This window comes from Ostrea edulis, chromosome 8 (assembly GCF_947568905.1).
Source record: "Ostrea edulis chromosome 8, xbOstEdul1.1, whole genome shotgun sequence".
In the NCBI taxonomy this organism is placed as follows: domain Eukaryota; kingdom Metazoa; phylum Mollusca; class Bivalvia; order Ostreida; family Ostreidae; genus Ostrea; species Ostrea edulis.
Genome location: NC_079171.1, coordinates 53,593,538 through 53,619,818, shown reverse-complemented (window position 1 = coordinate 53,619,818; position 26,281 = coordinate 53,593,538). Strand labels below are relative to the sequence as shown.

Here is a 26,281-nt window from a genome sequence, read left to right as displayed (position 1 = left end):
TCAGGAGGAAAACCAGTTATTTTAGAATTATATGTTTTCTGCCAAAGAGTTTTTGATCATTATTTAAAATAATTTTATACGAGATTGTCATGACTTTTGATCTTTTGTTCTTTATAAAGCTTCGTTAGTTTGATTCCTTTACCCTGAGTTAAATTGTTTATTCTACAGAACAAGAAATGCATAGACGTTTTTTTATGATATCAATATATTGGTATCCAACGCAAACATGGTTAAGTTATGTTTTCAGAATTTGTTGACTCCCAAGGAAGACTTTCATCTCGTCGTAATGGCTTTCAGTTCCAAACACTACATCAACATCTGCGAGAATCGTCATCTTAACCCCACAAATTTCATTTCCTCTATCATTCCAACACCACTTTGAATTTCCATACAACCTTGAAAACTTCAGCGTTTTATTTTTAAGTTTTTCTCCAAAATCAAATGTATCCTGTAACGACAAATCCGTCTGGTCTGGGCGCACGCCGTCCGACCACATCGCCTTTAGTATCTGAGGTCTACCTAGGTATACAGCTAAATGCACTACCGTTGGTAATCCACTTATATTGCGATGAAAAGCAAGCTCTGTATTGTTGCGACACAAAAATTCCAAAATATCAGCATAGTCTTGTACAATTAGGAAATGAAGAATATTATTTTGGAATTCATCGACAATGCTTCTAATGTTCTCTTCAAATAGAGTAGGACAGCATTCAAGTAAGTATTGCAACAGTTCATAATATTCAGCTTCATTTGGAAAACGCAATGTCATTTGAAAACTAACATGTTTCGATGCTGAATACAATGGCCAATTTGCCTCGCCCGATCCGTATCTCATTCCGATAAAAGCACATTGTAAAACAGAATAATTTTCCTCTGTCCTTGCCATTACATCCACACCAAGATTAACAAACTTCTTCAGCAATAAAACATTACCAATGTATGACGCAAAGTGTGCGCAGGTCCATTTATTTTCGGTCTCCGTGGGTTGGTGTATTTTCAAAATCTTATCCACCACTTCCTCCCATCCAAGGAGGATACAACAGTGAAGGAGCGTCATGTCACGTGGCGAATACTGGAATTTTTCGTTTACTAATGGATATAAAGTGCTATGCTTCGATATATACTCTACACAGCACAATGTGTTTTCTTTTCCGGCAAAGTTATTAACACATTGAACTAAAAACGCCTTAAGTTTTGAGGAAGTGATTTGAAAGGGGTTCGACTCAAATTGTTGACTCCTTGAGTCCCTGCCTTCTGTGGGTATTTTGTGTGGACCATAAAGTTCTAGCAATTTGTCCAGCATGACGGAAGAAAATGATCCCGGTATTACGTACCACAATCGCGGAAAAATTTCTAAACGTTTTGCAGACTCAGTACAACTGAGCAATGCTTTAACGAATTCGGGGTCGTCAGTAGCTGGATGCCAAATGATATCCTCTGCTATATCCCAGGTATTGCAGTTGATTCCATCGACAACATTATCACGTAACAATCTCTTAGCCAGGTGAATATAGTTTTGTTTCGAAAGTTTCAAAACATTTTCTGAGGCGTTGCTGCTTTGTGTTCGAACAAGCTCGCGTAGTTTTCTCATGTCACAACATTCAATTACAAGATCAGGTGCAACTTTTCCAAACGAAACCAGTACAGCCTCAAGAACTGCCTCATGAGAAAATGTATATTCACCTTCAACAGATGTCTGTTTCAAAAACAACTCCTTTATTTCTTCCAATGCGTCTTCAATTTTGAGTGGTTTGATTTTATCAATATCAATTTCTAGTTCGTGGCAAACTCTTCGCAATATTTCATCAGGTTCATTTTTTTCAGGTGTTAGTTTTCCTTTGACTAGAACGCACGCAAGAAGAGCATAAGACAATTGTTCTGAAAATGTTTTAGATTTTCGCTTTTTTTCTATTGATTTCAATAGATTTTTGTCTGGATGGTTAAAAAATTCATAACCAAGTTGAAAGAACTCAGTATTGGAGAAGAACTGCCAACATGTGAGCGGAAATCCATAAAAGGGATCTGTTTTGATGATTTTTGTTATTTCCTTGTCAGTTAATTTACATCTTTCATTTTCCTTAACCTGCTGAACATGGCTTTTGCACGAACTTTGATTGACAATCATCTGCTTTTCAAAACATTTAATCATTTCTCGTTTCTCATTCTCTGTCAGGCTATACTCTTCTGAGGAGAGATTGATTTCAAATGCTTCCTGGAAGAGTTTATGCTTAAATCTCTCTTTGGCTTCTGGAAGAAGTGAATCTCGAATTCCAATAATGACTAAAACTTTGCCATTTTTTATTGATGCATATATTGTGTCGAGATTTTTCCCCCATTGTTCTACTGTACGAACATCAAGATTTGTGGAACCGACGATGTCTTCAAGATAAATGACAAAACAATCCTGTGGATTTATAACTTTGTACCACTGCCCAGGTTCTGTGATGATAATGGGGTTTCTAGATGACTCAGTTTCTATCGAAATCTCATGCATAACTTGATAGGCTGTCGTTGATTTGCCTTCACCACACTTGCCACTCAGAATTACCATACCGTGCTCTTTTAACTTGGCAATAGCAGCTTGAACAGATGACGTCCTGAAGTACACTTTAGACTCTATGTGTGTCTTTAAAATTGCTTTTGTGCTTTCTGAAAGACAAATTACAAAAACAAAAAGAGTGAAATTCAATCGTTAGTGTGTAGAAGTTCAGAAAAAATTACTTTGATAGGTTATTTAGGAATTGAGAATTGAAAATTATCGTTCAACTCATCTGAACTGAAGCGGTGTTTTATAATAATTTATGATCACTATATCGTGGCACGTGAGAACGTTCCATGATCTAGGATCATTTGATCTGCACAACATCGATCTAGCGCAAAGACATTTGATGGAAACTTGTTGGTAATTACCTGTACTGCATGTGAAATAACATGATTCAATGTGTCATTGCTGAGCAAATTTCGACCGTTATTTTCAGTATCTGGTGCTGGCCTGTGTATTTTTGTCTAGCATGTATGTGGAATCTGAATAAGTCACTATTTGTTCATAAATTTGATTTTTCTGAAATCATGTCCTTGTTTGTAATTATCTAGTACATTGCATTCTTCGTTTTCCATAGTCGTACCCCTTTATGACGGCATGTAATAACATCATAGTCAAAACCTAGCACAATGTGTAACAAATTGCAAATATCAAAGTGAGCATGTCCAAACCGGATGAAGCATAGTTGTACTGTAGATAATATATTTCTATTATTTAAGCTGCATTGAAACCCCTATCCGTAGTGTAAAGCAAACGTACCAATTTTAAATTGAGGTTTAGAATTCATTTAAGTCTTAAAATTGAATTTCATCTTTAATCAAATTACTGAAAGTACTGATGGGAGTTGATTTTATGTAGATTTGCACCAGCTGCTTCTGAGATTGAGAATTATTCCAAAATTAAAAAAAATGAAGAAGTACACTCAGAAGCCATGAACTTATGCATAAAAGTACGTTGTGTCTCTATAACAATCAACGCGTAATGTTTTATGTCTACCTACATATAGACCCTGGTAAGATAACACCTTGTCTGAATTATATTTTACTATTTCAACATATCATATACTCTTACAAAATTCCTCACTTTTGTCAAAATATGTCACTACATTAATATTCTAACATTACCGTGGTATCCTGGTTAGAATAGGTTCTCAGTAGCCTTTGCTTGTCATAATTCTATGGTATTTTTAGGTCACCTGAGTATACTCAGGTGACCTATTGCAATTGGTTTTCGTCCGTCGTCGTCCGTCGTTCGTCGTCCGTCGTGCGTTAACAATTGAACATTTTTAACTTCTTCTTAATAACTACCAGTTCAATTTTTTTCAAATTTGGTATGGAGCATCATTGGGACAAGGGGGACATAAATTGTAAATTTCAGGACTCCAGCACCCCTGGGGCCCTAGGGGCGGGGCAAAAACTGCCCAAAATTTACAAATTTTCAAAAATCTTCTTCTCAAGAACCACACACATGTAAGAAAAACTAAATGCATGGTGATATAGAACAGGAAGGCCTCGACCAAAATTGTAAATTTCATGATCCCTGGGGTAGGGTTTCTGACCCCAGGGCGGGGTCAAACTTGTTATATAGTGTTTATGTGTAAAACACTTAAATTACATCTTCTTTAATGCTATTGATACTAAATTGAAAGTAAATATATATTTAGAAAGAACAGGTAGTCCTTTACAAAATTTTTAAATTTGGTTATTCCAGGGGTAGGGGTTTTGGTATCAGGGTGGGGCCAAAATGGTCAGTTATTACATGTGTGAACGATAGACATTTTTAATTTCTTCTTGATAACTATCATTCCAATTCTTTTCAAATTTGGTATGAAACATATTTAGAACAAAGGGAGCAAAAATTATAAAGTTCAGGATTCCTGCTCCCCTGGGGCCTTAGGGGCAGGGCAAAAACTGCCCCCAAATGACAAATTTTCAAACATCTTCTTCTCAATGACCACACACATGTAAGAAAAACTAAATGCATGGTGATGGAGAGCAGGAAGGCCTCTACCAAAATTGTAAATTTCATGATCCCTGGGGTAGGGTTTCTGACCCCAGGGCGGGGCCAAACTTGTTATATAGTGTTTATGTGTAAAACACTTAAATAACATTTTCTTTAAACTAAATGGATAGAGCAGGTAGTCTTTTACAAAAATTGTAAATTTGAATTTCCCCAGAGTAAAGGTTTTGACCCCAGGGTGGGGCCAAACTTAGTATATATAGTATTTATGTGTAAGTTTGCTGATACTGTATCAAATCTAAGTACATACTTAGAAATAGCAGAAACGAATGTACAAAAAATGGTGAATTTCATAACCCAGGGTTATGACTTTAGGATGAGTCCAAATTAGTCATTTATTTTGATGTTTTAATGTTAATACACCTATTATTTAAAGACTTTCATCAGTGTATGTACTTTTGAGGACAGTGAAGTTTTAAGAACACATCTTGTTTTATACTGTTGCTGAACATTATAACTTAGCTTAGATATTCAAAACAGGATTTTTTTCTAGATTTCATAGGCCATGGAAGTAGTGATAATTTTTCACTAGTATTCAGGTGACCGATAAGGCCTGTGGGTCTCTTGTTATTTTTCCCTACAACTCCTCTTACAAAATGGGGGAAAAGGATTGGCATGACTTACGCAACAAAACAATTCATCATTGCTGAAAACTTCTACTTAAACCTCAGACATTTACTTATCTTTTATCTTTAAAATGTTCTATCCTCTTACTTAAGATTTATTGTTTTAGGTCCCGTCAAGAATTTGTAACTCATATTGAGACATCACCAGATCACAGGCACCTGAAGTATAGATATTACTACCCCACCCCCTTTTAAAATATTTTTGGTGGCAATAATTTCTCTGAAATGGTTGAATTCCCCCTTTCGATTCATGTAATCGTTTCACGCTTTTGTAAGCTTGAGAGATTGGCCTTCTACCGGTTTAATAAAATACACAAAATCGAAACCAAAATTTGTAAACAAACAGGGGGTCCCCGTTTCGGGGCACATTTGCCAAGTAATTGCAGCGTTACCTAAGTAATTTTTGCAAGCGGCAGGTCAGAGAGATATCATACTACAAGTCTCTTTAACTCAAAACCCATATCATCTTTTTTGACACAATCTTGCGTGCATTGATCGGGCTGGGCTTTATCTCTTCCACTGGCAGCCAAAAAGGAAGTGACAGAGTACGAATTTGTACGCGCTGTGTGATTGGTTCGCAAAGACATTGCTTAGCCTTGGGATCATCCGAATGGTTTCGGGATTATTCGCGGACCAATCCCACGACACGTTTGCTCAAAGGCCGTAAGCGCCGAGCATAGGTCTAAATCTTGCAGCCCTTAACCGGCAATGGTAACGTCTCCATACGAGTGAAAAATTCTCGAGCGTCCCGCAATATACAATCAACCAACATTGTCCTCTACATTCAATTCATAATGTAGGAATCATCTTTATTCTTGATGATGATAGGAGCTTCAGACGGATTTACTTTCCAGACATAAGATTTAAAGGTGTTTTTTCTGTGTGCCATCTTTAAAAGTTGTCTGAAAATTGAAGTTGTTAAATTTTACGTATGATAATATATTCATCCATTTTAGAATTGTAGAATATAATTCATTCATCTAGATAATTTTTACCGCGACAGATCTTAGTCGTTAAAACAGGTAGTGGTAGTTCCACCGCTAAACGCTCGGCATCAGGTGTGAATGTCACGGGTCCTTGGAGATGACCTTAAAAATGGATTTCCCGTGTCACAGTGGGTGTGACACGTTAAGGAACCCCAACTGTTCAATGGCCGTAAGCGCCGAGCAAAGGCCTAACTTTGAAGCCCTTCACCAGTCTTGGTGATGTCTCCATATGAGTGAGAAATTCTCGAGAGAGACATTAGACAAGATACAACCATTCGATCTAAATAATTTTTAGATTAGTTCATTGTTTGATTCTCAATGTTGGAGCCATTATTTATCAGGATTTCCCCCATTTTTGCATGTACCCTTAAAAGTAACCCATTTGCTTTCTTTTTATTGATACATGAATGGGCTTCCATACATTAAGGTATCCGAACCTCATTAGACCACGTGACTAAAAAGACGATGTCGGGACATATCGGTGTATGTCGGAAGGTGTCGGAAATTAATAAAAGTATTTTAATAAATAAATAAAAATGAAATAAATAACTCTTTTTTTAAATTTCATTTTGTTCGTCAATCATTAAAAAATAAAATACGTTCAAGTTTGATGTTTCCGTAAAGTCTCGCACACACGAGATGGTGGGAAAATCTGTAATGGCTGCGCCCCTGAAAAAAGTCGTGCGGGACAAACGCGGTCGTTTTACGTCGGATATAGTCAAAAAAGGGGAGAAGGATGACAGCACAAAACGACAGAAGGGTATTAGAAACATCGTTGTCGAACATAATTACCCCATTGGACATTTTCACGACGATAACAACAGATGTGAAGAATGTTGTCCGGGAATATCACGGTTAGTGAATTCAAAAAAGATAGAAACGGAAGATTGGGGAAAGGGTAGGCGTGTTGTAGAATTGAGATGTTTGGTCGATTCCTTAAGCCACTGTCTGTTCTGTAGGATGGGACCGTTATATCTTGCGCATGAAACTATCAAAGGTGAAATGAAGATGGGACTGGGGGGGGGGGTATTTGTATACACAGTGTATTAACTGCGGGCAGCTGAATACCATCCCATATGGCAGTACATACTCCGAGCCATCGACAAGAGGACAGAGAATGTTTTCAGTGAACACAAAGTTAGGTGCAGGTATGTACTGTGTGTTTATAATTGAGAAATTGTACAATGTTATTGTTTGCATATTCAATTATATGTCACACCCACAGAAGGTTTGAAATTTGCTGAATATGTTTTGTAGCAATGATTGACTCAATTGGAGGCCCACAACGAGTCAATAATTTCCTTACAACGCTTGATCTCCCATCAATATCAAACAAAAATCTCAAAGCCATGGAACGACGAGCTGGGCAAATAATTGAAGATTATGCAGAGAAAAGTATGGCCATTGCAACTAAAGTATCATTTGACACTGAAATGAGGTAAGTTTTTCAAAGTACACAAGGCTACAATAAAATATATGTGTGTTTCCTATTTTAATTCCCCCTAACTTAGGTAAGTAAAACATGATATGTTTTACGGCGTGACCGTGTTTGAGGGCGAAGCAAAAAAAAATTTGGCATTAGTATCTATATCCAGAACAGAACAAAAACAACCCGAAGTTAGCAGGATTTGATCCGCCTATATATTGAACGCGGGAAATATAACGCAACTGATGTAAACAGTACATTGTGACGTCATATTCAGCGTCGTATTTTAGCAAATTTACAAACATAGCGTCTGAACCACAACAACAAACATGGCGTTAATGGTGGAGTGATTATATATGATTAAAAAAATAAGATTTACATGCTTTTAAGAAATTTTTGTAACATCTCAGAACGACGTGAACTAGGGTAGACGAGATTCAAAATGGAGAAATACATGTCCACGCGATAGTATTCGAATCGACGCCATTAGTACCAAAATTTTCAAGTTCCATAGGTATGGTTTAATTTTTCATTGTTTTCCTATATTTTCCTTTTAAACATGTATATACGTGTTACCAATAGGGAGAGCTCCGCTCTCACGGCCCTTCGGGCCGTGAGAGGGCTTCGCCCTCTATTATTTTATAAAAAGTTAAACATTTGATCAAAATCTTAGTTTTTGATATGCTGTAAATACAGACCTATCTACATTAGAATACTTTTCAAACAATATGATTGATTGATTAGATATTGTTAACGTCCCTCTCGAGCATCCTTCAATCATAAGGAGATGAAGGGCTGCAAAATTCAGGCCTATGTTTGGCGCTTACAGCCTTTGAGCAGGGATGGGTCTTTATCGTGCACAACAGCTGTGACACAGGACCTCGGTTTTTGCAGTCTCATCTGAAGGACAGAGAAACTCGAATGCAAATGATATAAAACATTCCTGTATCATCAATAGAGTCTGCAGCAAAAATGTAGATGTAGGGTCGGGAAACCAAAAACACACATATATTTTATTTAGGCCTAATATGTTTGAAAGATTGACATAATTGTTATTTGTAGTTTGTCAGAAATTTTTCAATTTAAAATACAGGGAATCATGTAGCCTTTGTAGGCACATACTGTGTGCGACTCGACACAAAACACTAGGTATTATGCTATTTGATACTTTCATTTTGTAATTTGATATGAGTGGATAGGTATTGACTCATTAGAAGTGAGTGCCCTCCTATTTTATTCAGACTCTATCAATTGTGTGCTTCAGGAAAAATTATAAATGAATAAGTGAAACAATTAAAATATGCCATGTACCTTCAGAAATTATCATTCATTGTAGTGACATTTCAACTATGGAAGAAAAAAATGCACCATTTGTCCATCATGCTACTTTTGATGAGGAGTTGGGTACTGCAGTTATAGATGGTGAATTCCTAGGGTATGTAATATTAGAATGTTGAAACCTATGTTGGAAATGACAAAGTTGTTACACTTCATGTGCATATATAGATAACATGTATACCTATGCGAGTATAAATATGATACAACTAAAATAATTTCAGTAATCCTGCATCACTTTTGAAATCTACAAGTGTGCTTCAAGACCAGGAGGAAAGTGGCGATTCTGGAAATGATGATGATGATGAGTAAGTGCAACAGTTCTAACATTTTCATTATATACTATAACACTAACAACAGCATATTTTTTTTTAAATCTTGGGAGTGATCTGACTTGTATCAATGTACCAGTTAAACAGACACAGTGCTTGCACTTTTACAATTCATACACCAGAGAAAAGCCTTGATTAATTGGAAATATACATTATCTTGTGTTATTTATTTTAGGAATTCTAACCCAGCGCAAGTTTGTCTGCCAGATCGAGATTCACAAAATGTTGACCATTCTCCTCAGACTCCAAAACTAGTTTGTCCATCACATGTAGATTTACAGGAAATGGACCTTGCTCTTCACACTCCACAAGGAATAGTCAAGTAATTCTCATATACTTTAATGCTTTCATGTGATACATTTAATTTCGTTCATATATATTATCATATTGTGAACTTTAGTGCATTCTCATTCTATGTGGACATTATTTATAGTGAAACTGCACATATAGACAAAGTGTCAGGAAGGTCATTTGGAAAAGTCAAGATGAAAAGACAGAGAGTGGCTGTTTCAAAGAAGCTGAAATTTAACCCACGAACAAGAACAGGAATGACAGTTTGTGCTGACCATGGCTGGCAAAAAAGGGGATTTGATAGTCTAACAGGTAAGAGAATAAATTATAAAAGTGTAATGTGGAATTCTGCTGAAAACTGTATAAATTTTCATTTTACGCCATAAAACATTTAAACATTCAACAGGCCATACATTTTTGGTCAGCAAAAGTAAGTATGGCAATAAAGTTCTTAAAACTGTTATTAAACATCGAACTTGTTCGGTTTGCAAATGGTGGAAACGAAATAGACCTGGACAAAAGGTTCGCAATCACAAATGTGTCTGGAATCACAAAGGTTCATCAAGACAGATGGAGGCTATGGCTGGGATTCAGGCGATAAAGGAGGTGATGTCACAAAAGACACCAGTTGAAGTTATTGAGGGTGATGGAGACAATACTGTGATATCAAGGATTGAGAATGAACTGGGTGTAAGAATAAAGAAAAAACTTGACCGTAACCATTGTGTTAAAAATGTCACTAAACATTTATATGACTTGAAGAATAGTAAAGCCGCAAAGATAAGCAATCAGGTGATTCAGCACTTCACAAAATGTATCAAGTACATCTTCGCTAAAAATCAAGGTGATCCAGATGGCATGCGGGAAAACTTGGAAGCATTAGTGCCTCACCAGTTCGGAGACCATACCAAGTGTGTTCCAAGGTTTTGTGGATACAAGAGAAGACCAGCTGAGACATACTTGCATCGAAGTTTACCGTACAAGACATCACTGAGTGACCCAGTTTTGAAAGAAAAACTTGATAAAATCTTTGAACCTGTGATTGCCAAAGCTACCTTGTATAGTGATTTAGGGTCCAGCCAAGCTTGCGAACATGCTAATCGAGCAGTCAGTTTACGAGCACCAAAACACTTGCATTATGGGGAAAGTCAAAGCCTTGACTTCCGTGTAAAAGCTACTGCAGCATGTATGAATGAAGGTCGCAAATACTTACCGGAGGTAGACAAGTTTGATGTTATATTGAGGTGTTTGTTGAGTTTTGTTCAATTTCCTGTTGTCAGTTTTGACTATTTTTTGCAGCTTATTTTTGAAAATTAATATATATTACTAACAAAAACTCTTCGATGAATGTGTATATTTTCAAAGTAAGAAAACCTTATTTACATTAACTTTAGGCTAATATTTATTGTTATAAATGAAAGGTGAAGATAACGAACAGTGATGAATCTCATAATTCATAATTTTTGAATTACTCGAAAAGAATGATGAATTCTTTCTTGCTCATTCTTATTCTGACAGTGTATATACTATTACTTTTAGGTATTTAAAAAATTTATGAAATCTTTCTTGCTCGTTCTTATTCAGTGTATTTACTATTACTTTCAGGTATTTAAAGAACACGGATTATCCCCTGGTCATCATACACTGAAATATTCGGAGAAGATGGACATGGAAAGACAGAAGAGACAGGAAAGATCAAAGTTGCCTGGAAAGAAGCGCCGTCGATTGGAATTGAAGCAGGAGAGAATTACCCAAAAAGGAGCCAATGAAGCAGCTGAAGGAGATACATATCAATCAGGTAAACAATAACTTACAAAGTGTTAGTTTATGAATAAATCTTGAAATTGATTGTTTGTATATTAGAGATACATGTATATTCATATTTCATCAGAAGTTGGACTTTCTGACCAAGTCGACATCCAGACTATTCCTGATGCAGTTCCCAAACCAGGATTCACCAAAGTCGACCACCTGAACGAAGTTCAAGAGAATAGGGTCATTATCGACCTAGAAACTACAGGATTGAGTAAGAAATATTATTGACTTCCACATTTTAGCTGACCTTAGCTGAAAGCTCAAGTGAGCTTTACTGATCGCTTATTGTCTGTCGTCTGTCTGTAAACTTTTTACTTGCGAATATATAAGGAAAATCTATAAATATGGGCCAGGGTGACTCAGGTGAGCGATGTGGTCCATGGGCTCATTGTTGGAGTTTTGAATACCATTACCAATTCTGTATTTAGAGTAAATTACATGTATATAGATAGTTTATATCAATATGTGTTTTCATAAGTTTTCAATTCAATTTTATGGATCTTTTTCAGTTCAGCGTGGACTAATGCCTCATATCACACAGATTGCTGCACAAGTTATGGATTCTGATGCCGAGTTTTCATATTATGTTTCACCTAAAGTACCCATCAATGAAAATGCTGAGCAGAAAACTGGGATATCCTGGGATGGTGAACACATGACTGTGCACGGAAAGCAAGTGGCAACTGTATCGATAACAGAAGCACTTTCAAAATTTTTAATTTTTTTGAAGAACATTAGCAATGTTGTTTTGATTGCACACAATGGAAGAGTTTTTGACTTCCGTGTTCTATCCTATGCTATATGTAGAGTAGGAATGATGAATGAATTTTCAAATCATGTTTTAGCATTTGTGGATTCTTTGTCATCATTGCGTTCAAAAGTTCCAAAACTTGGTTCTTATAAGCAAGAATTTCTAGCAGAATATTTCTGTCAAGAATCTTACAATGCTCATGATGCAGTTGATGATGTCAAAATGCTAGCTAAGATTTTGTGTGCAAGTGGCATGACAAAAGCAGATTATGTAAAACATTCTTATGCATCAAATTGTCATTTTTTACAAAAAGAGTTCAATCTTGCCAAGGCCAAAAATATTGGCACCCTACATTGTCTTGTTGCCAGTGGTGTTCTCAAATTAGCTACTGCAGAAAATATAGCAGGTTCTGGCCTAAATCTACAACATTTGAAACTTGTTTGGCAGAGAGATGGTGAAGATGGTCTGAGAAATATTTTTACTGCAAAAAATTGTATCGAGAAACCACGTGTTACCAAAGATAAAAAGTTGTTGGGAAATATTATTCCAAAGCTTTGTTCATTTTTTGAACAGTAAATTTGTCATGTTTTATAAGCATGTTTTGTGTTTGACACATGTAAAGATGATACATTAGCTATTTGGTCTTTAGATGTGAAAAGTAAACTTTATATGATAATGAGCATTTCCTGATGATTCAAGGTCAGGTCGATGTTAGTGACATTTATCATTGTTTTATTAAGAGTTCCTATGCTTTCATTGTTTGAATGATACATTTTTCATATGTCTGTTAATTTTTTTTCCAAATTGGAATGTTGCATCAAAATGTTTCAATGTTAAGATTTTTGTATGGGGGGGGGGGGGGGGGGGGGGGGATGTGGTTCAACATAGCATAATGTAAGTTTCCTATGGTAAATGTCTTTATAATTGTGGTAAACAAAAATATAGGGATTGAACTTCATTTGCAGTACATTATTTGTGAAAAGTTTACATTATCTTTTTTTTAAAAACAGCGATTTTGTACATTTCGCCGTTTTGCACTTGAATTTTTGTATTGGGGGTGGGGGTGTTCAACATAGCATATTTAAAGTTTTCTACGGTAAATATCTTTATAATTGTGCTAAACAAAAATATAGGGATTGAACTTCATTTGCAGCAAAATATTTGTGAAATTTCTGCATCATTTTTTTTTAAAATAGCAATTTTGTACATTTCACCTTTTTGCACTTGAATTTTTATTTTTCTATTTTTCATGTTTTCTCATAGTCAGTCTGTCTTTTTGATGTTAGAAGTGTTTTAAAATAAAAATTATGCTATAATGATAAAAGAAAACTTTAAATGTCTATTTATTTCTTATTTTATTTCATTATTTGAAAAAAAGTTGCAGCATAATTGAAAAATGTTGGGAAATATAAATAATTGATAATATAAGGTAATTTTGCGGTAAAATTTCAATAAAAAACATAGATATATCTTTTAGCATCAATTACGGTCATAATACACACCTTGATTTACATTTTATAAAAATCCGCTAATGTGGGTCGGATACCTTAAATATATCGTGAGAAGATATGAAAATATAAACAGTCATTTTCATGTTGAAATTTATATTCACTAGCTTAATGTTGTTTATATTTCATAAAGATGGAGCCTGTGGGTTATATCTACCAATGAACCGTTTATCATACTGTTTATCTATCTTGAACATGCTAATAGGTACATGTTGTTTTGGGAATAACTGTATGATTTCAAAAGACATGGATGAAATGTATGTATGAAAATTGTATATTTCAGACATTTAAAAATATGTACCACTTTTCACATTACGCTGTCTTCCATTTTTTGTTACGTATTTCTCACCATATCCTTTCTGGGAAGTCCGTAGACCGTTGTTTGTGTTTAGAATATGTCGTCTTAATACGGTATGGAACACGGTAAAGGTCATGTTAAATTTGCAACACAAACAAATGATTTCAAATAACCATATCTTGAAAACGCCCGGACATAAATTTGTCAAACAACCTTCATTTACCTTTATGCAAGGTGAAGATAACGAACAGTGATCAATCTCATAACTCTTATAAGCAATACAAAATAGATAGTTGGGCAAACACGGACCCCTGGACACACCAGAGGTGGGATCGGGTGCCTAGGAGGAGTAAGCATCCCCTGTTGACCGGTCACACCCGCCGTGAGCCCTATATCCTGATCAGGTAAACGGAGTTATCCGCAGTCAAAATCAGTGTGCCAAAAACGGCTTAACAATCGGTATGAAACACGTCAGACAGCATTTGACCCAATGTGAGGTTGTACTGACGAAGTAGATCGTTATAACGACCATAGAATTTGCGAAATGCTGACTTCGAGACTGTTGAAATCCCTGTACCATCAACTTGTTTGTCAGTAGCTTACCTCGATTTAAAAACTGACTACACGCAGAACAAGCTCTTGCATATCGAATCAGTTGAGATATATAAACACCATATGCAAGTGATAATGGAATATTACTGCATAAATATGGGAAGATGACGATGGAGAAGCTGAAATCATCCCGTTTGTCATACAGTTGAGTTGTCAGTTTGCCATTAATGTCTACTTTCAATAAAATATCTAAGTATGAAGCAGAAGTGGACGACTCTGTGGTGTCCTTTATTTCGAGCTCACAGGGATATATCAAATCGACATATGAATGAAAGCTATCATTGTTAATAGACAAAACGTCATCGATATATATAAAAGTCGAATTGAAGGCCACAGCGAGAGATTTTTCTTCTCACGTAGAAGTTTTTGAATAAATTCTGCTTCATATTAATATAAAAACAGGTCAGCTAACAAAGGAGCACAATTCGTGCCCATGGGAATTCCAACAGACTGTTGGAGGACCTGATCACCAAAGACCACGAAGATATTGTCAATGAGGAACTCTAGCATAATTTTTATTTCAACTTCAGAATACTTGTGCGTGGAATCAGAGTGGTGTTTAACAAAGTATGTTTTTGAATGACTGATCACTAGATATGAATATTTCCGTTTTCCGTTTTTGTGGAAGAAGCAACCGTCCATGATGTCAAAAAGTCTAGTCTTTAATTTATCGTGAGGAATGGTCGTGTATAGTGTTGAAAAGTCATAGGTTTTAATGTTATTGATTTGGGAAAAATTCTGCGATTTCAAGTTTACTAAAAGTTCTTAAGAATTTCTTAGAATCCACATTTGATTAACACCACTTCTGGCATATGTAGTCGCACAGTAAGTTTGAAGTTTCTCCTTCACAGCTGTTAACATTTTCGTGAGGAGCAAAGATAGGGGCTTGGTAGAGCACTTACTGGATCCAGCAATGTATCTTTGTTTGTAAGGGTTTTTATGTAGTTTAGGGATCCAGTATAGGTGCGGTAACTCATATTCATTCGACCCATTGACTGGAATATTAAATGTGTCTAAAACTGAAGCATGGTTTTGAAGACTTTCATCTTTTGAAAGGGCAGTTGGAGTATAAGTATGATTACCAAAAGTGGAATTAATGCCAAGTTCGTTTAAAATACAGTTGTAATAATGAGCCTTACAAACAAAGACAATGTTGTTACTAGCTTTGTCAGCTGGAACCAAAACATATTCCTCATGTAACCTATCTAATTCTTTTATCACTTCTGGTTTACTAAACACAGAAGGATAGATGGTACGTACTTTTGTTTTCATATGTCTAATTTAATATCCCTCTTATGCTTTTAACCCATTCTGACAATGTATCAAGTTCTTCTTTTTCATAATTAGCCCATCGTCTGGCATAATCTTCGACAGAACTCATAATAGAGATGTAGTTCTGTCGCCAATTAAAAGACCGAGGTTCTCTGTATTTAGGACCTTTAAGAATAAGTTATTTGAGTTCCTCATTTTCAACTATATCAACATCACCAGTAATGACATGTCCAGCTGGACTATAGTTGAAAGAAGATGAAGAACAAGAACATGTTGGTGGATTACGTATAAGATGGTCTATATCTAAGCACTGCAAAGTTTGTTTATAATTGAAAAGTTTGGATGCAATAGTAGAAGTATAGCTGTAGTAAATACAGGATGTAGACTTGAACTTGAAATAAGTTGGAATACACGACTGAACCATTTTATGACAAAGAATGTTGCTGATGTTGACGGCATCTATTCCTTTGTTTGTAAATTTGAGCTTAAGGAACTGGCGGCATGATTTGGAAGGAATATCATCCATGGTCCGTGCTGGTTTATAGAGCCTGTGGTAGGCAACATCCATAATCATAGAGTTCAGTCTATATTCAGGTGTTGAAAAATCCAAGTACAGACTAGCCATAGCTTCTTCAAATAACGTGTGTAAATTTTATGCACACTTTCACAAAATCATAGTGCAAGGTGAAGATAACGAACAGTGATCAATTTCATAACTCCTATAAGCAATGCAAAATAAAGAGTTGGGTAAACACGGACCCCTGTAGGAAAATCCCTAGAGGAGGGGGGGGGGGTGTAATGTGTTACTGGCCCATGGTCTATCACTACCTATTTTAAAGCCCTAGGTCTTACTTAAAACTTGAAATTCAATTCCTATAGTTTTATGTAAAACATCGACACAAGTAACTTCATAGAAGCATCCACAAATGACAGTAAAATAGCTACAATTTATTTAGTTTACAAAAATAGCCATGTGGTTTTGAATTTGCACATCTGAAAATGTGAAGATAACGAACAGTTTGTTCAATTTCATAGGGAGGAGTAAGTGTCCCCTGTCGACCGATCACACCCGTCGTTTGCCTTATATATTGATCTATTGAACATTTGTACTGTGTCCAGGATATTAGGTCCCATTTTTCCTCCTTGTAGTTTTTAATGGTATTTCGAGTGTATTTTTGATAGAATATTAAAATTTAGTGTTTTTATTTAATTGGAATTCACAAATCTCGCATAAAAACCGGTTTTTTTAATAATGCCATATCATCGATCATAAGAGATGAACAAGGTGTGCTATTTAGTCAGAGCCATTTTGAAAAAGAAGTCTGCAGTTTACTGAGAAAGACTATCGTAAGAGCAACTATCAACCAAAACGAACGATCATTCTAAAGATATTGATGGTTTTTGGATAAATCACATCGCTATTTGTTGCGCAATGACTTCACACCGTTCAATTGTATCGTTTTAATCACACCACCTATAGCGAACGGAAGGCGTGATATAAATTGTTGATATATTTCTGTCATATCCCATTATTTCTAGAACGATAGAACCCGGGACGAGGTTTCCAAATGTCATCAGCGAAAAAGTAAGAGAATACTAAGGGTAGTAAAAATACGCTAGTTCATTGTGTAGAAACGGCCTGGTAACTTTAGGTCTATACATGAAAGTACGGGTAATTCCTCTTTGGTATTTTGGGTGTCAGAAAATACTAATGAAACTGGTCATTTATCATTTAGATTTGAATATAAAAGAAAGACAATCAATTCCCCATGACTGTAAAAAGTATTGGGAACATTTTCAAATATCTTATAATTGCAGACTCTTCATTATGATTTGGAGCATTATATTGTTGACAAAATGTTTACTTGAGGGTTAGATCAACTCAGAACAATGTTTGATTATGATCTAGAATGAATTTGGGGTTAGGGATTTGAAGAGTCGTGTTTAATTATCATTATTGTTATCATTATCATGCGCACTGTACACAAGAAACATCTATATGTGCGATGCATGCACAAGTGCTATTTGATGCCATGATATTTGCTTAATCTTATAGCCTAAAGGTTTTTTTTTTATCAATTACTCAAGGAATAATGCTTTTCATTTTTATGGTTGAATTTGGATCTGAACACATGGAAGGGGCTTGATGAAACATTTTGCTTATACAGAGTCACACCTTTTGAAAAACGAATGTTAGTCAGCACAATATACATGTACGAGGGATGTTCGATATGTAATTTGTATTGTACGATATCTCAAAAGCATTCAACTCAAACAGTGAAATGAACACACATCCCTTCCAAATATTCTCCGCAGTTTGAAAAACATAATTTCAATATCTGAATGCATTTCTGAAATGCGTCACAGTACGCTTATTTAGGTAGACCTCTGAGGCACTGACTGATGGCTGAGCCAAAGGCTTGTTGGGACTTGTAACGAAGACCAGATAAGAACTTTTTAAGTTTTGGAAAAAAGGAAAGAGTCGCATGGGGCTAAATCTGGAGAGTATGGTGAGTGTGACAAGACAGTAACCTTCTCCGACTTCAAAAATGCTTCACAAGCTCAGATGTATGTGAAGGAGCATTATCATGAAGGTGACAAACACGCCTAAATCCTGAAACAGGGCGTCGTTTATGATAATATTTCTTGAGGTTTTTTGGTTTAACATCTTGGTAATGTCGATCAGTGACACTTTTGCCTTTCGGCGGCGGAATTTGTATGGCTATATCATTATATGAGAAGAAAATGCAATAATGAACTTTCTTTGTGTTTACGGTTCTTTTGTCAAGTAAAGACTTTCTACCTTGTTTAGTTAGCCATATTTTGTTTCCAATTTTTCTCACTGGTTCGAAATAGTGTTTCGTCACCAGTAACAATGTTTGCAAATTGTCTTTCATTGAATTTGGGAAACATTTTGAGCAATTGCTTAGCGGTTTGTACTCGTACCCGTTTTTGGTCATCTGTCAATATATGCGGTATCCATCTGGCAAAAATATTTCGTACTTTCAAAAAACGCTTCAAAATGAAATGCACCCGCGATAGCGATATGCTAGCAGCTTTGGCAATATCATGAATTGTGTATCTACCATCACGTTCAATTATATCCCTGACTTTTGAAACATTTGCCTTGCCTGTTACAGTCACAGGTCGCCCAGATTTTGCTGCATCTTTGACGGACTCCGTGCCAGTCAGAAATGTCTTTCTCTACCTACGAACTGTCTCATAAGATACATTATCAGACTGATAAACTTCCTCTAATCCAGTAAAAGTATGCACTCCCAAATTAACGAGTTTTGTGTGAACGTGTATATAAGTTTTAATTTTTTCCCCATATTCTCAACTTGTTTCCCAACCATTTTTACAACAGTGATTAACGACTGGCTTTATTGAAATGACTTTAAGTGTATAACTATGTGGAGCTGAAGGCTCGTATTTATACCGTTAGAAAGGTATTAAATTGAACAGAATATGACGGAAAAAGTTTTTTGTTGATTACTTCTTTTCTATTGAGCAATGTTAACTTTAGAAAATAGTTATTTCAACTTTGTGTAAAAATAATGAATGGAAATTACGTATAGATTGTGAGTTGAAGATAACGAACAGTGATCAATCTGATAACTCCTACAAGTGTGATTAATTCTACATGTAATTGGATCAGATATTATAGAAATTTATTTCACCATTATGAATTTGAAAGGCAGTAAAATCGTTTAATCCATCTATATAGCAAAGGAAAACCCAATTGGCATTTTATTTCATTGCCCAATTCGATTTTGTATTGCTTATAGGATATGTGAGATTGATCACTGTTCGTCCACACTACCTTGAACCGAGTGACTGTATAAAGGAGTTGATAAGAGCAGATCCCAAAATGTACACGACGGCAATTTCTGCGACGCTTTATGAGAAGTGTGCTGTCCTAAAACGTTCCTATTCATGTCCTCATGCATTTCAACACTGGTTTTGATATGCATAGTTTATTTTCATTTATGTCGGATTTCCCGACACTTAAATCAGTCGTTATATTATTATCAAAATTGATACACACATCTTCAGCATTCGAAATGTAAATATTTTGACGTGATGTTAGTTACGGTATTTAAACAATATTTCATCAAAAGTGAATAGTATTGGGCAGAAGGCACAGCCTATTTTAGCCCCCTCCCTTCATCAAGGTCAGCATGTTATTTACGGTAGCATTGATAGGTTGCAATCTAAAATTTCTTCAATGTTTTTCCTTTATACTGAATGAAATAGAAAATCATAGAGATAATTAAATGTCTTACATATATCATGAAATCGCTATCATCTCCTTACTACTAAGGCAAGTCTCAGAATAAAGGGATATAAGAATGGAAAATATCACAAGGACATATGTAAAACACTGTGAACACCAGAACATTGCTGTGTAGAGTTAGAAATAGTCATCTCAGAGTCATATTTAAGCCCCCAATGGGCACGAAACTGGCCCCTATTAAGGGATACGAAATTAAATACAGATATATTTAAAAAAAATTCAGTTGAGCGTCACTGAAGAGACATTATTTGTCGAAATGCGCATCTGGTGTATCAAATCTGGTACCGTATAAGTTTTAAATCATGACCCTTGGGTCGAGGCCTCTGCCTGTGGACTGTTAGTCCCCGAGGGTTTCTACATCCCAGTAGCTAAGTACTTCGTTACTAGCTTGGAAATACGGATGGGTATTTAATTGCTGGAATAAAATTTAGAAATTCATTTTAAAATTAAGGATTATCTCCCTCATGCCTAGCTATTATCCTTAGACGAATTTGACTCCACTTTTTTTTGGCACTCTTTTTTCCCCTAAAATAGTTCTTAGGACCTACAAGTTTACTGTTATTTCGGATTTCAAAACTTTCGGCTTGAGCATCACTGAAGAGACATTTGTTGTTGAAATGCGCATCTGATGCATCAAAAATTGGTACCGTATAAGTTTTACATAGATAAAAATACAGATACATACGTACAGATAAATAGATAGATATGTAAATAGATAGATAGATAGATGATTACAGATAGAGATCTAGATAGATAAATATATTTAGATACATAAATAGGTAGATAGATAGATATAGAGATTACCGAAGCTACAATGTAGTTGTGTTGATTGATTGATTGATTGATTGATTGTATGTTGTTTAATACCCCTTTCCTTTTCCACTAATATGGAGACGTCACCATTGTCGGTGAAGGACTGCAAAATTTAGGCCTATGATCGGCGTTTATGGCCTTTGAGCAGGGAGGGATCTTTATCGTGCCACACCTTCTGTGACACGGGACCTCGGTGTTTGGGGTTTCATCCGAAGGACCGCCCCATTTAGTCGCCATTAAGACAAGCAAGGGATACTGAGGACTTATTCTAACCCGGATCCCCAAGGGACGTAAATGTGTTGAAGTATTCGGCGATAAAAATTTCGAAACCCTTGTCTCATAGAACTGGTTTTGTAATCTGTTATGAGTGATTAGATTTTGTTGCCTTGGACTGAGTGTAGAATAAATGTCTACCTTTTTAAGTGTTGATACATGATATTATTTTGTGCAACATATTTTACTGATAGATTATCATATTATTAGAAAGTATTCGATGCTTTGTGTGTGAAGAAGAAGATAAACTAGGGTCTTGAAGTCAGAGGAATTAAAATTAATGGTCAAGGAATCGCCTACATATTATCTTTGAACAAGTACACAGACATGGACACGTATATACAATTAAGTACATACCTTCAACAATTTCCCGCTCCTGTCTAGTATTTATCTCTGTAAATGATAAGAATCGAAATACAGTTTGATACATACTCATTGTTCACTGTCATTTTTGTGTCATAGAAAAGTACATGATTTAATATCACCTTATATAGCAAATATAATGGCAGATAACGAGTTGGAAAAAGGAATTAAGGAGGTATGCTACACCAGAGAAATTTGATATGGATGAAATGTGGAGGATATGTACAATAATATCTTAAAATTGAAAATTTTCAAATTTACTTTAATTAGTCAAATAAATGAAGCTTTCGTTGAAAGCAATTAAAAAAATAAATAAAACACCTGGTGGACTTGAACCCGCGATCTACAGTTCAACGATCTACGTGCTAACCTACTCAGCTTTTTAAATGAATAGACAAATATTGCTAATATTCATATTTCCATCCGTTTCAAAAGGAAATCAGCCATTATGACGATGTAGAGTTATACAAACACTTAAAGACCCAACTGTAAGTTAACATCCCAAATTGTTAGCCGTCTGTCAATCCAACATTTAACAATAGATCTCAGGTGGAGTGACATCTGCAGAAACTGTGGTCTAGAGCTGCCCAAGAGAGGTGTTTTGATAACAATAACAGCCAGTATCTACAAGCATTCTTTAGATCTTGAGGAAGATCTGTATTGTAGAGTTTTGATAGCATAGACCTGTCCACAACTGCTACTTTCTCGTAATTCAATTGTTTTTAAAAAGACCCCTGAACAACGCAATCTTAATTTTTAATATAATTGTACCCCACCCCCCAATCTATATACATGTATTATAAATTACACAATCAGAAATCAAACAATGATTTGTCCATTAATTTCTAAAACTTGTAACTTATTGAAATAATTTATATCATTAATTTATGATACCTCTATATCTATAAAAGAAATTATTCATTGAGCCAATGACTGAGAGTAAAAGAGAGAAACAGGGGGTGGTGTAGACTGTGTGTCATCTAGCCATAGGGATACAACCATTATACAAACACTGTGACCACAGAAACACTGCAGACGGCCTTGAGACCCTTCCTGTGTACATCAAACGTATACATAACACCCTGATCTCTTGGCCAGGTAAATAGCAATGACCCACATCCAGTGATCCGTGAAGAAACCCTTCCGTGTTTTATTTGGGTCTTTAAAAAAGAATCAGTAGAACAAAAATCAATTGAAAAAATGTACTTTGACTCACCAAGCAGTGCAATTCTTCTGTCGTGTTCTATCTGTTTTGATTTTAATTCAAATTGCTCCCGCTCAATCTTCAGTTGCATCGTTTTCTGCTCATTGATTAGGTCCCTTACAGTAGCATCAATATCTATGGAAGATCAATACACACGCAATGTGAGAAAAATAAAGGAACACATTTCTAAATTCGGTATATAAATCAAAATTAACATGAAAAATGTCAAAAGATAGCGTACAATGAGCAAGCATATGCAAGAGAAATTACAAATCATCTTGTTGATATTTCAAATTTTTTTTATTCAAAAATCGTTCATATCCACAAATATTAAGGAAAGTTGTTTGCTTTACGTCCTGTCGAGAATATTTCACTCATATTGAGACGTCACCATCTGCAGGCGGAGTAACACAAAATTTGACTTGTGTTTAGTACTCAGGGTCGTAGCAGTGAGGATTGTTTAATGTGTCAATGCTTGCAGCAACACTGGACCTCCGTTTTTAATATCCGAAAACCCGTGATTTTCTCTTCTAAATGCCGAGCGTTTGGCGAAAGAGCAATCACTACCTAGGCTTACGTGTTACGTTTGACGCGGCCATGGCACGATCTGACGACTTCCCGTTTACGAAGCGAACGTTCTAACACTGAGCTACCGCGATCGTCATAAACTTTGTCAAATAACATGAATTGGTCTTCACACATTAAAACACTCACAGAGCACTAGGACTTTAAAAAACCCAATGATTAGAATAATCGCAAAACACCATCACGTATATACATAACGTTTATATGACCTATTCTGGAGAACGCATTAATGCACGGTATCTTAGTATCTGCTCTGAAAAAGTTAGATAAACTTCACCTTTAAGTAGCCAGAATCGTTACTGGCCTATCTACAATATAGCATCAAGATAGACAGCTGTTCTTTATTGTCAAAATGGATGGAAACTTTGTGAAAGAAGGAAAATTAATGGGATATCTACAAAGTTCAAAATACATTACAATTTCTGAAATACCCGAATATTCGAAAAGGCTTGTCCTAAAGAACGGTTCTCACACAACTATGGTATCCTAAAATGTACACCGCAATTATTTTTTATTTTCGAAATGTTCATTCACTCTCAATTTTTTAAAGCCCAATTAAAGCACATAGCTAAATTACCGCCATCATATTCCAACTATGGTTCAAAACACCTTACCTTTTAAGTCCTCAATAGTTTGTTGCTGTTTATTGATTTTTTGCAAGTATTCGGCACTTCGTGTTGGGTCCATATCCACAGTTTCCAGATGTTTCACAGCCTCTGTGTAAGTTGTGCATCCTCCAGTAATGGTTTGTTCTAGTTCATTGATACAAACTGCCAATTCCCCCCAGATCTGGCTAAATTCTGTATCGGAGAGGGTGAAGTCGACGGCATGTCCGCAATGCTTGTTCCTAATATCTCTGATTCTATCAATATTTGCAGAGACAGACCGGTCGGAATGATCAGGAATTTCACCCCAGCCCTTTTTATGCGGTTGGTGTTTAGATAAATTTCTTATCAATGAATACAACAATGATAAATCTAAGATATCATAACTGGCATTGAAACGTCCGTTTGGTGGGTAAAGAATGATCTTCTGGGACTTGCTTAGTCCTGATTTGTGGTAGAGTATCTTCTTTATTTCGTTGTCTTTTAATTTAGCGGGAAATTGTATGTCCGACACTTCCTCACGGAAAATATCTCGGAATAATTGTCTGCATGGGCCACCGATCAGTAAACTGACTCGTGCGGCGTTCGTCGTATCGTTTGTTGGTGTGTACCGGTTGGACATCGCTGAACACTTGTAATTATTTATTAACTTTTCCAATGCGATTCACTATAGTGCATTACACAATAATAAATCCATATTTGTTGTCGTTTATCAGTTCCTTTGGATGAAGAATCGCTAATTTTACAGGTACAATTAAATCATTTTTAGTGCGCGAAACATTTGTTGATCGCCAGCCTTCCTTGTGTAAAATTTTGGCATTTTGTTATCAAGTTGATCCTGAAAAATACAAAAAACGTTATTATTTGCAATGTAAGACTTAATCTGTCCGCAACATGATGCATGTGTATACATGTATTTGAATTAATGCTTTAAAAACATATCATTAAAGTCTTATGCAACGTAAAAAACAATAATTATTTTATAACTCGAGAAAACTTAGGTTACGTCTAAAGGAAAATCTGAAGTCAACGTGGAAAAATAGGTGTATACACACAGTTTATTTCCTCATACTGTATCAACAACCATTCGTAGTCATGTAGCGGAACTACATGTATCAATAAAAGACTTCCACGTGAAAGGGAAGTTATAAAATTATGTTTCTCATATATTTCACTGTAAGTTCAATCTTTAAGTCTTCTTTACAACAAATTCAAGATATTATAAGCAGAGAGAGAGAGAGAGAGAGAGAGAGAGAGAGAGAGAGAGAGAGAGAGATATTCGAACTACTAGTAGTAGACGTATATTTTAAATGCATTGCACAGATGTACAGATATACCATAATATACCCCATCCCTGTTTCTTTGTTACCTATATTCTGATTGTACAAGAAGGGTGTGTGTGAATTAGGTATTAAAGAGAAAAAGAATTTCTGTCTCTATTGATTAGTGAATTGACCTGTCTGCCTATTTGAGAGTTTGAAAGACCATCACTAATAAAAACAAATAAAACAAAAGAAATATGAAACGTTTACTGAAAGTAAAATCAATGCTAAACTTCAAGAAATACCTCTACAGGCCAACAAGAGTCAATCAGCTGTTCTACGTCTAGACATCCGGGTGTTAAGAACACGCCCAATAAACAGGCGTTGTCAAAACAAAATATAGTCTGTATCATCCCAACGTTTGTCTATATCCTAGCTACTCTCGAGTCGGCGTTTATACAAACGTTGGGGTGATCCAGATTAAACAGTATATGTGCTATTCTTACAGTTGAAATAAAAATAAATCAGGATAAATCGATTAGCCTTGTTGATCGTGTACTACGTGCTTTTTCAGATAAAGATAAAACTTCAGAGTTGGATATTACTTTAAGTTGATTCCTTACTACCTTATTTGACAGAGCTCGAGTATTGATTTTCGTGATAACGACATGTATCGTATTGACAACGATTGACTTTTAAAACGCTAATAACTATTTTTTGTGTACACCGATTATGTGCATACCTTTATTTTGAGCTTTAAAAATACAGTGTTGGATTGCGTGTAGTATGAAAGGGGGCGGGGCGTCGTCATTCATTCATTCAGTCAGTCAGTCATGCGTTATTTCTCTCATGTGAAGATTATGCAATTATATTCAAGTGTATAAGAAATGCATACAAATAAGAATGATACATTGAAACATACTAAACCGAATACCAAATCATGCCATATAAATGACAGAATGAAGAATAATAAAAAAGGAAGGAATACAATAAAAAGGGAAATAAAGTGTTCACAAATTTATGAAGTTATGGCTCAAGTTAATTAAGAGCCCGGTTATAGCATGCA

The 26,281-nt window shown here is 35.6% G+C and overlaps 2 protein-coding genes across 5 annotated transcripts; one reads left to right on the top strand and one right to left on the bottom strand.

The window, feature by feature from the left end:
- On the bottom strand, window positions 1-25,599 carry LOC125661892 (uncharacterized). Its single transcript, XM_048894039.2, has 5 exons — window positions 25,521-25,599; window positions 23,963-24,791; window positions 22,776-22,898; window positions 21,554-21,589; window positions 1-2,649 (listed from the first exon to the last, which is right to left on the bottom strand). Exons 2-5 carry the CDS (start codon window positions 24,573-24,575, stop codon window positions 236-238), a joined length of 3,186 nt encoding a protein of 1,061 aa, XP_048749996.2. The 5' UTR covers window positions 24,576-24,791; window positions 25,521-25,599; the 3' UTR covers window positions 1-235.
- On the top strand, window positions 5,391-12,924 carry LOC125661891 (uncharacterized). Of its 4 annotated transcripts, XM_056146475.1 has the most exons (6): window positions 5,397-7,611; window positions 8,936-9,034; window positions 9,159-9,242; window positions 9,442-9,588; window positions 9,700-9,869; window positions 11,163-11,306. In XM_056146475.1, the coding sequence occupies exons 1-6, from the start codon at window positions 7,433-7,435 to the stop codon at window positions 11,168-11,170; spliced, it is 687 nt and encodes a 228-aa protein (XP_056002450.1). In that variant the 5' UTR covers window positions 5,397-7,432; the 3' UTR covers window positions 11,171-11,306. The 4 variants fall into 4 exon arrangements, with proteins under 4 accessions (XP_056002449.1, XP_056002450.1, XP_048749994.2 ...); XM_056146474.1 differs by lacking the exon at window positions 11,163-11,306 and having other exon boundaries at window positions 5,391-7,611; window positions 9,700-10,265; XM_048894037.2 differs by lacking the exons at window positions 8,936-9,034; window positions 9,159-9,242; window positions 9,442-9,588; window positions 9,700-9,869 and adding exons at window positions 11,449-11,583; window positions 11,882-12,924 and having other exon boundaries at window positions 7,483-7,611; window positions 11,163-11,355.
- Window positions 25,600-26,281: the final 682 nt, after the last annotated feature.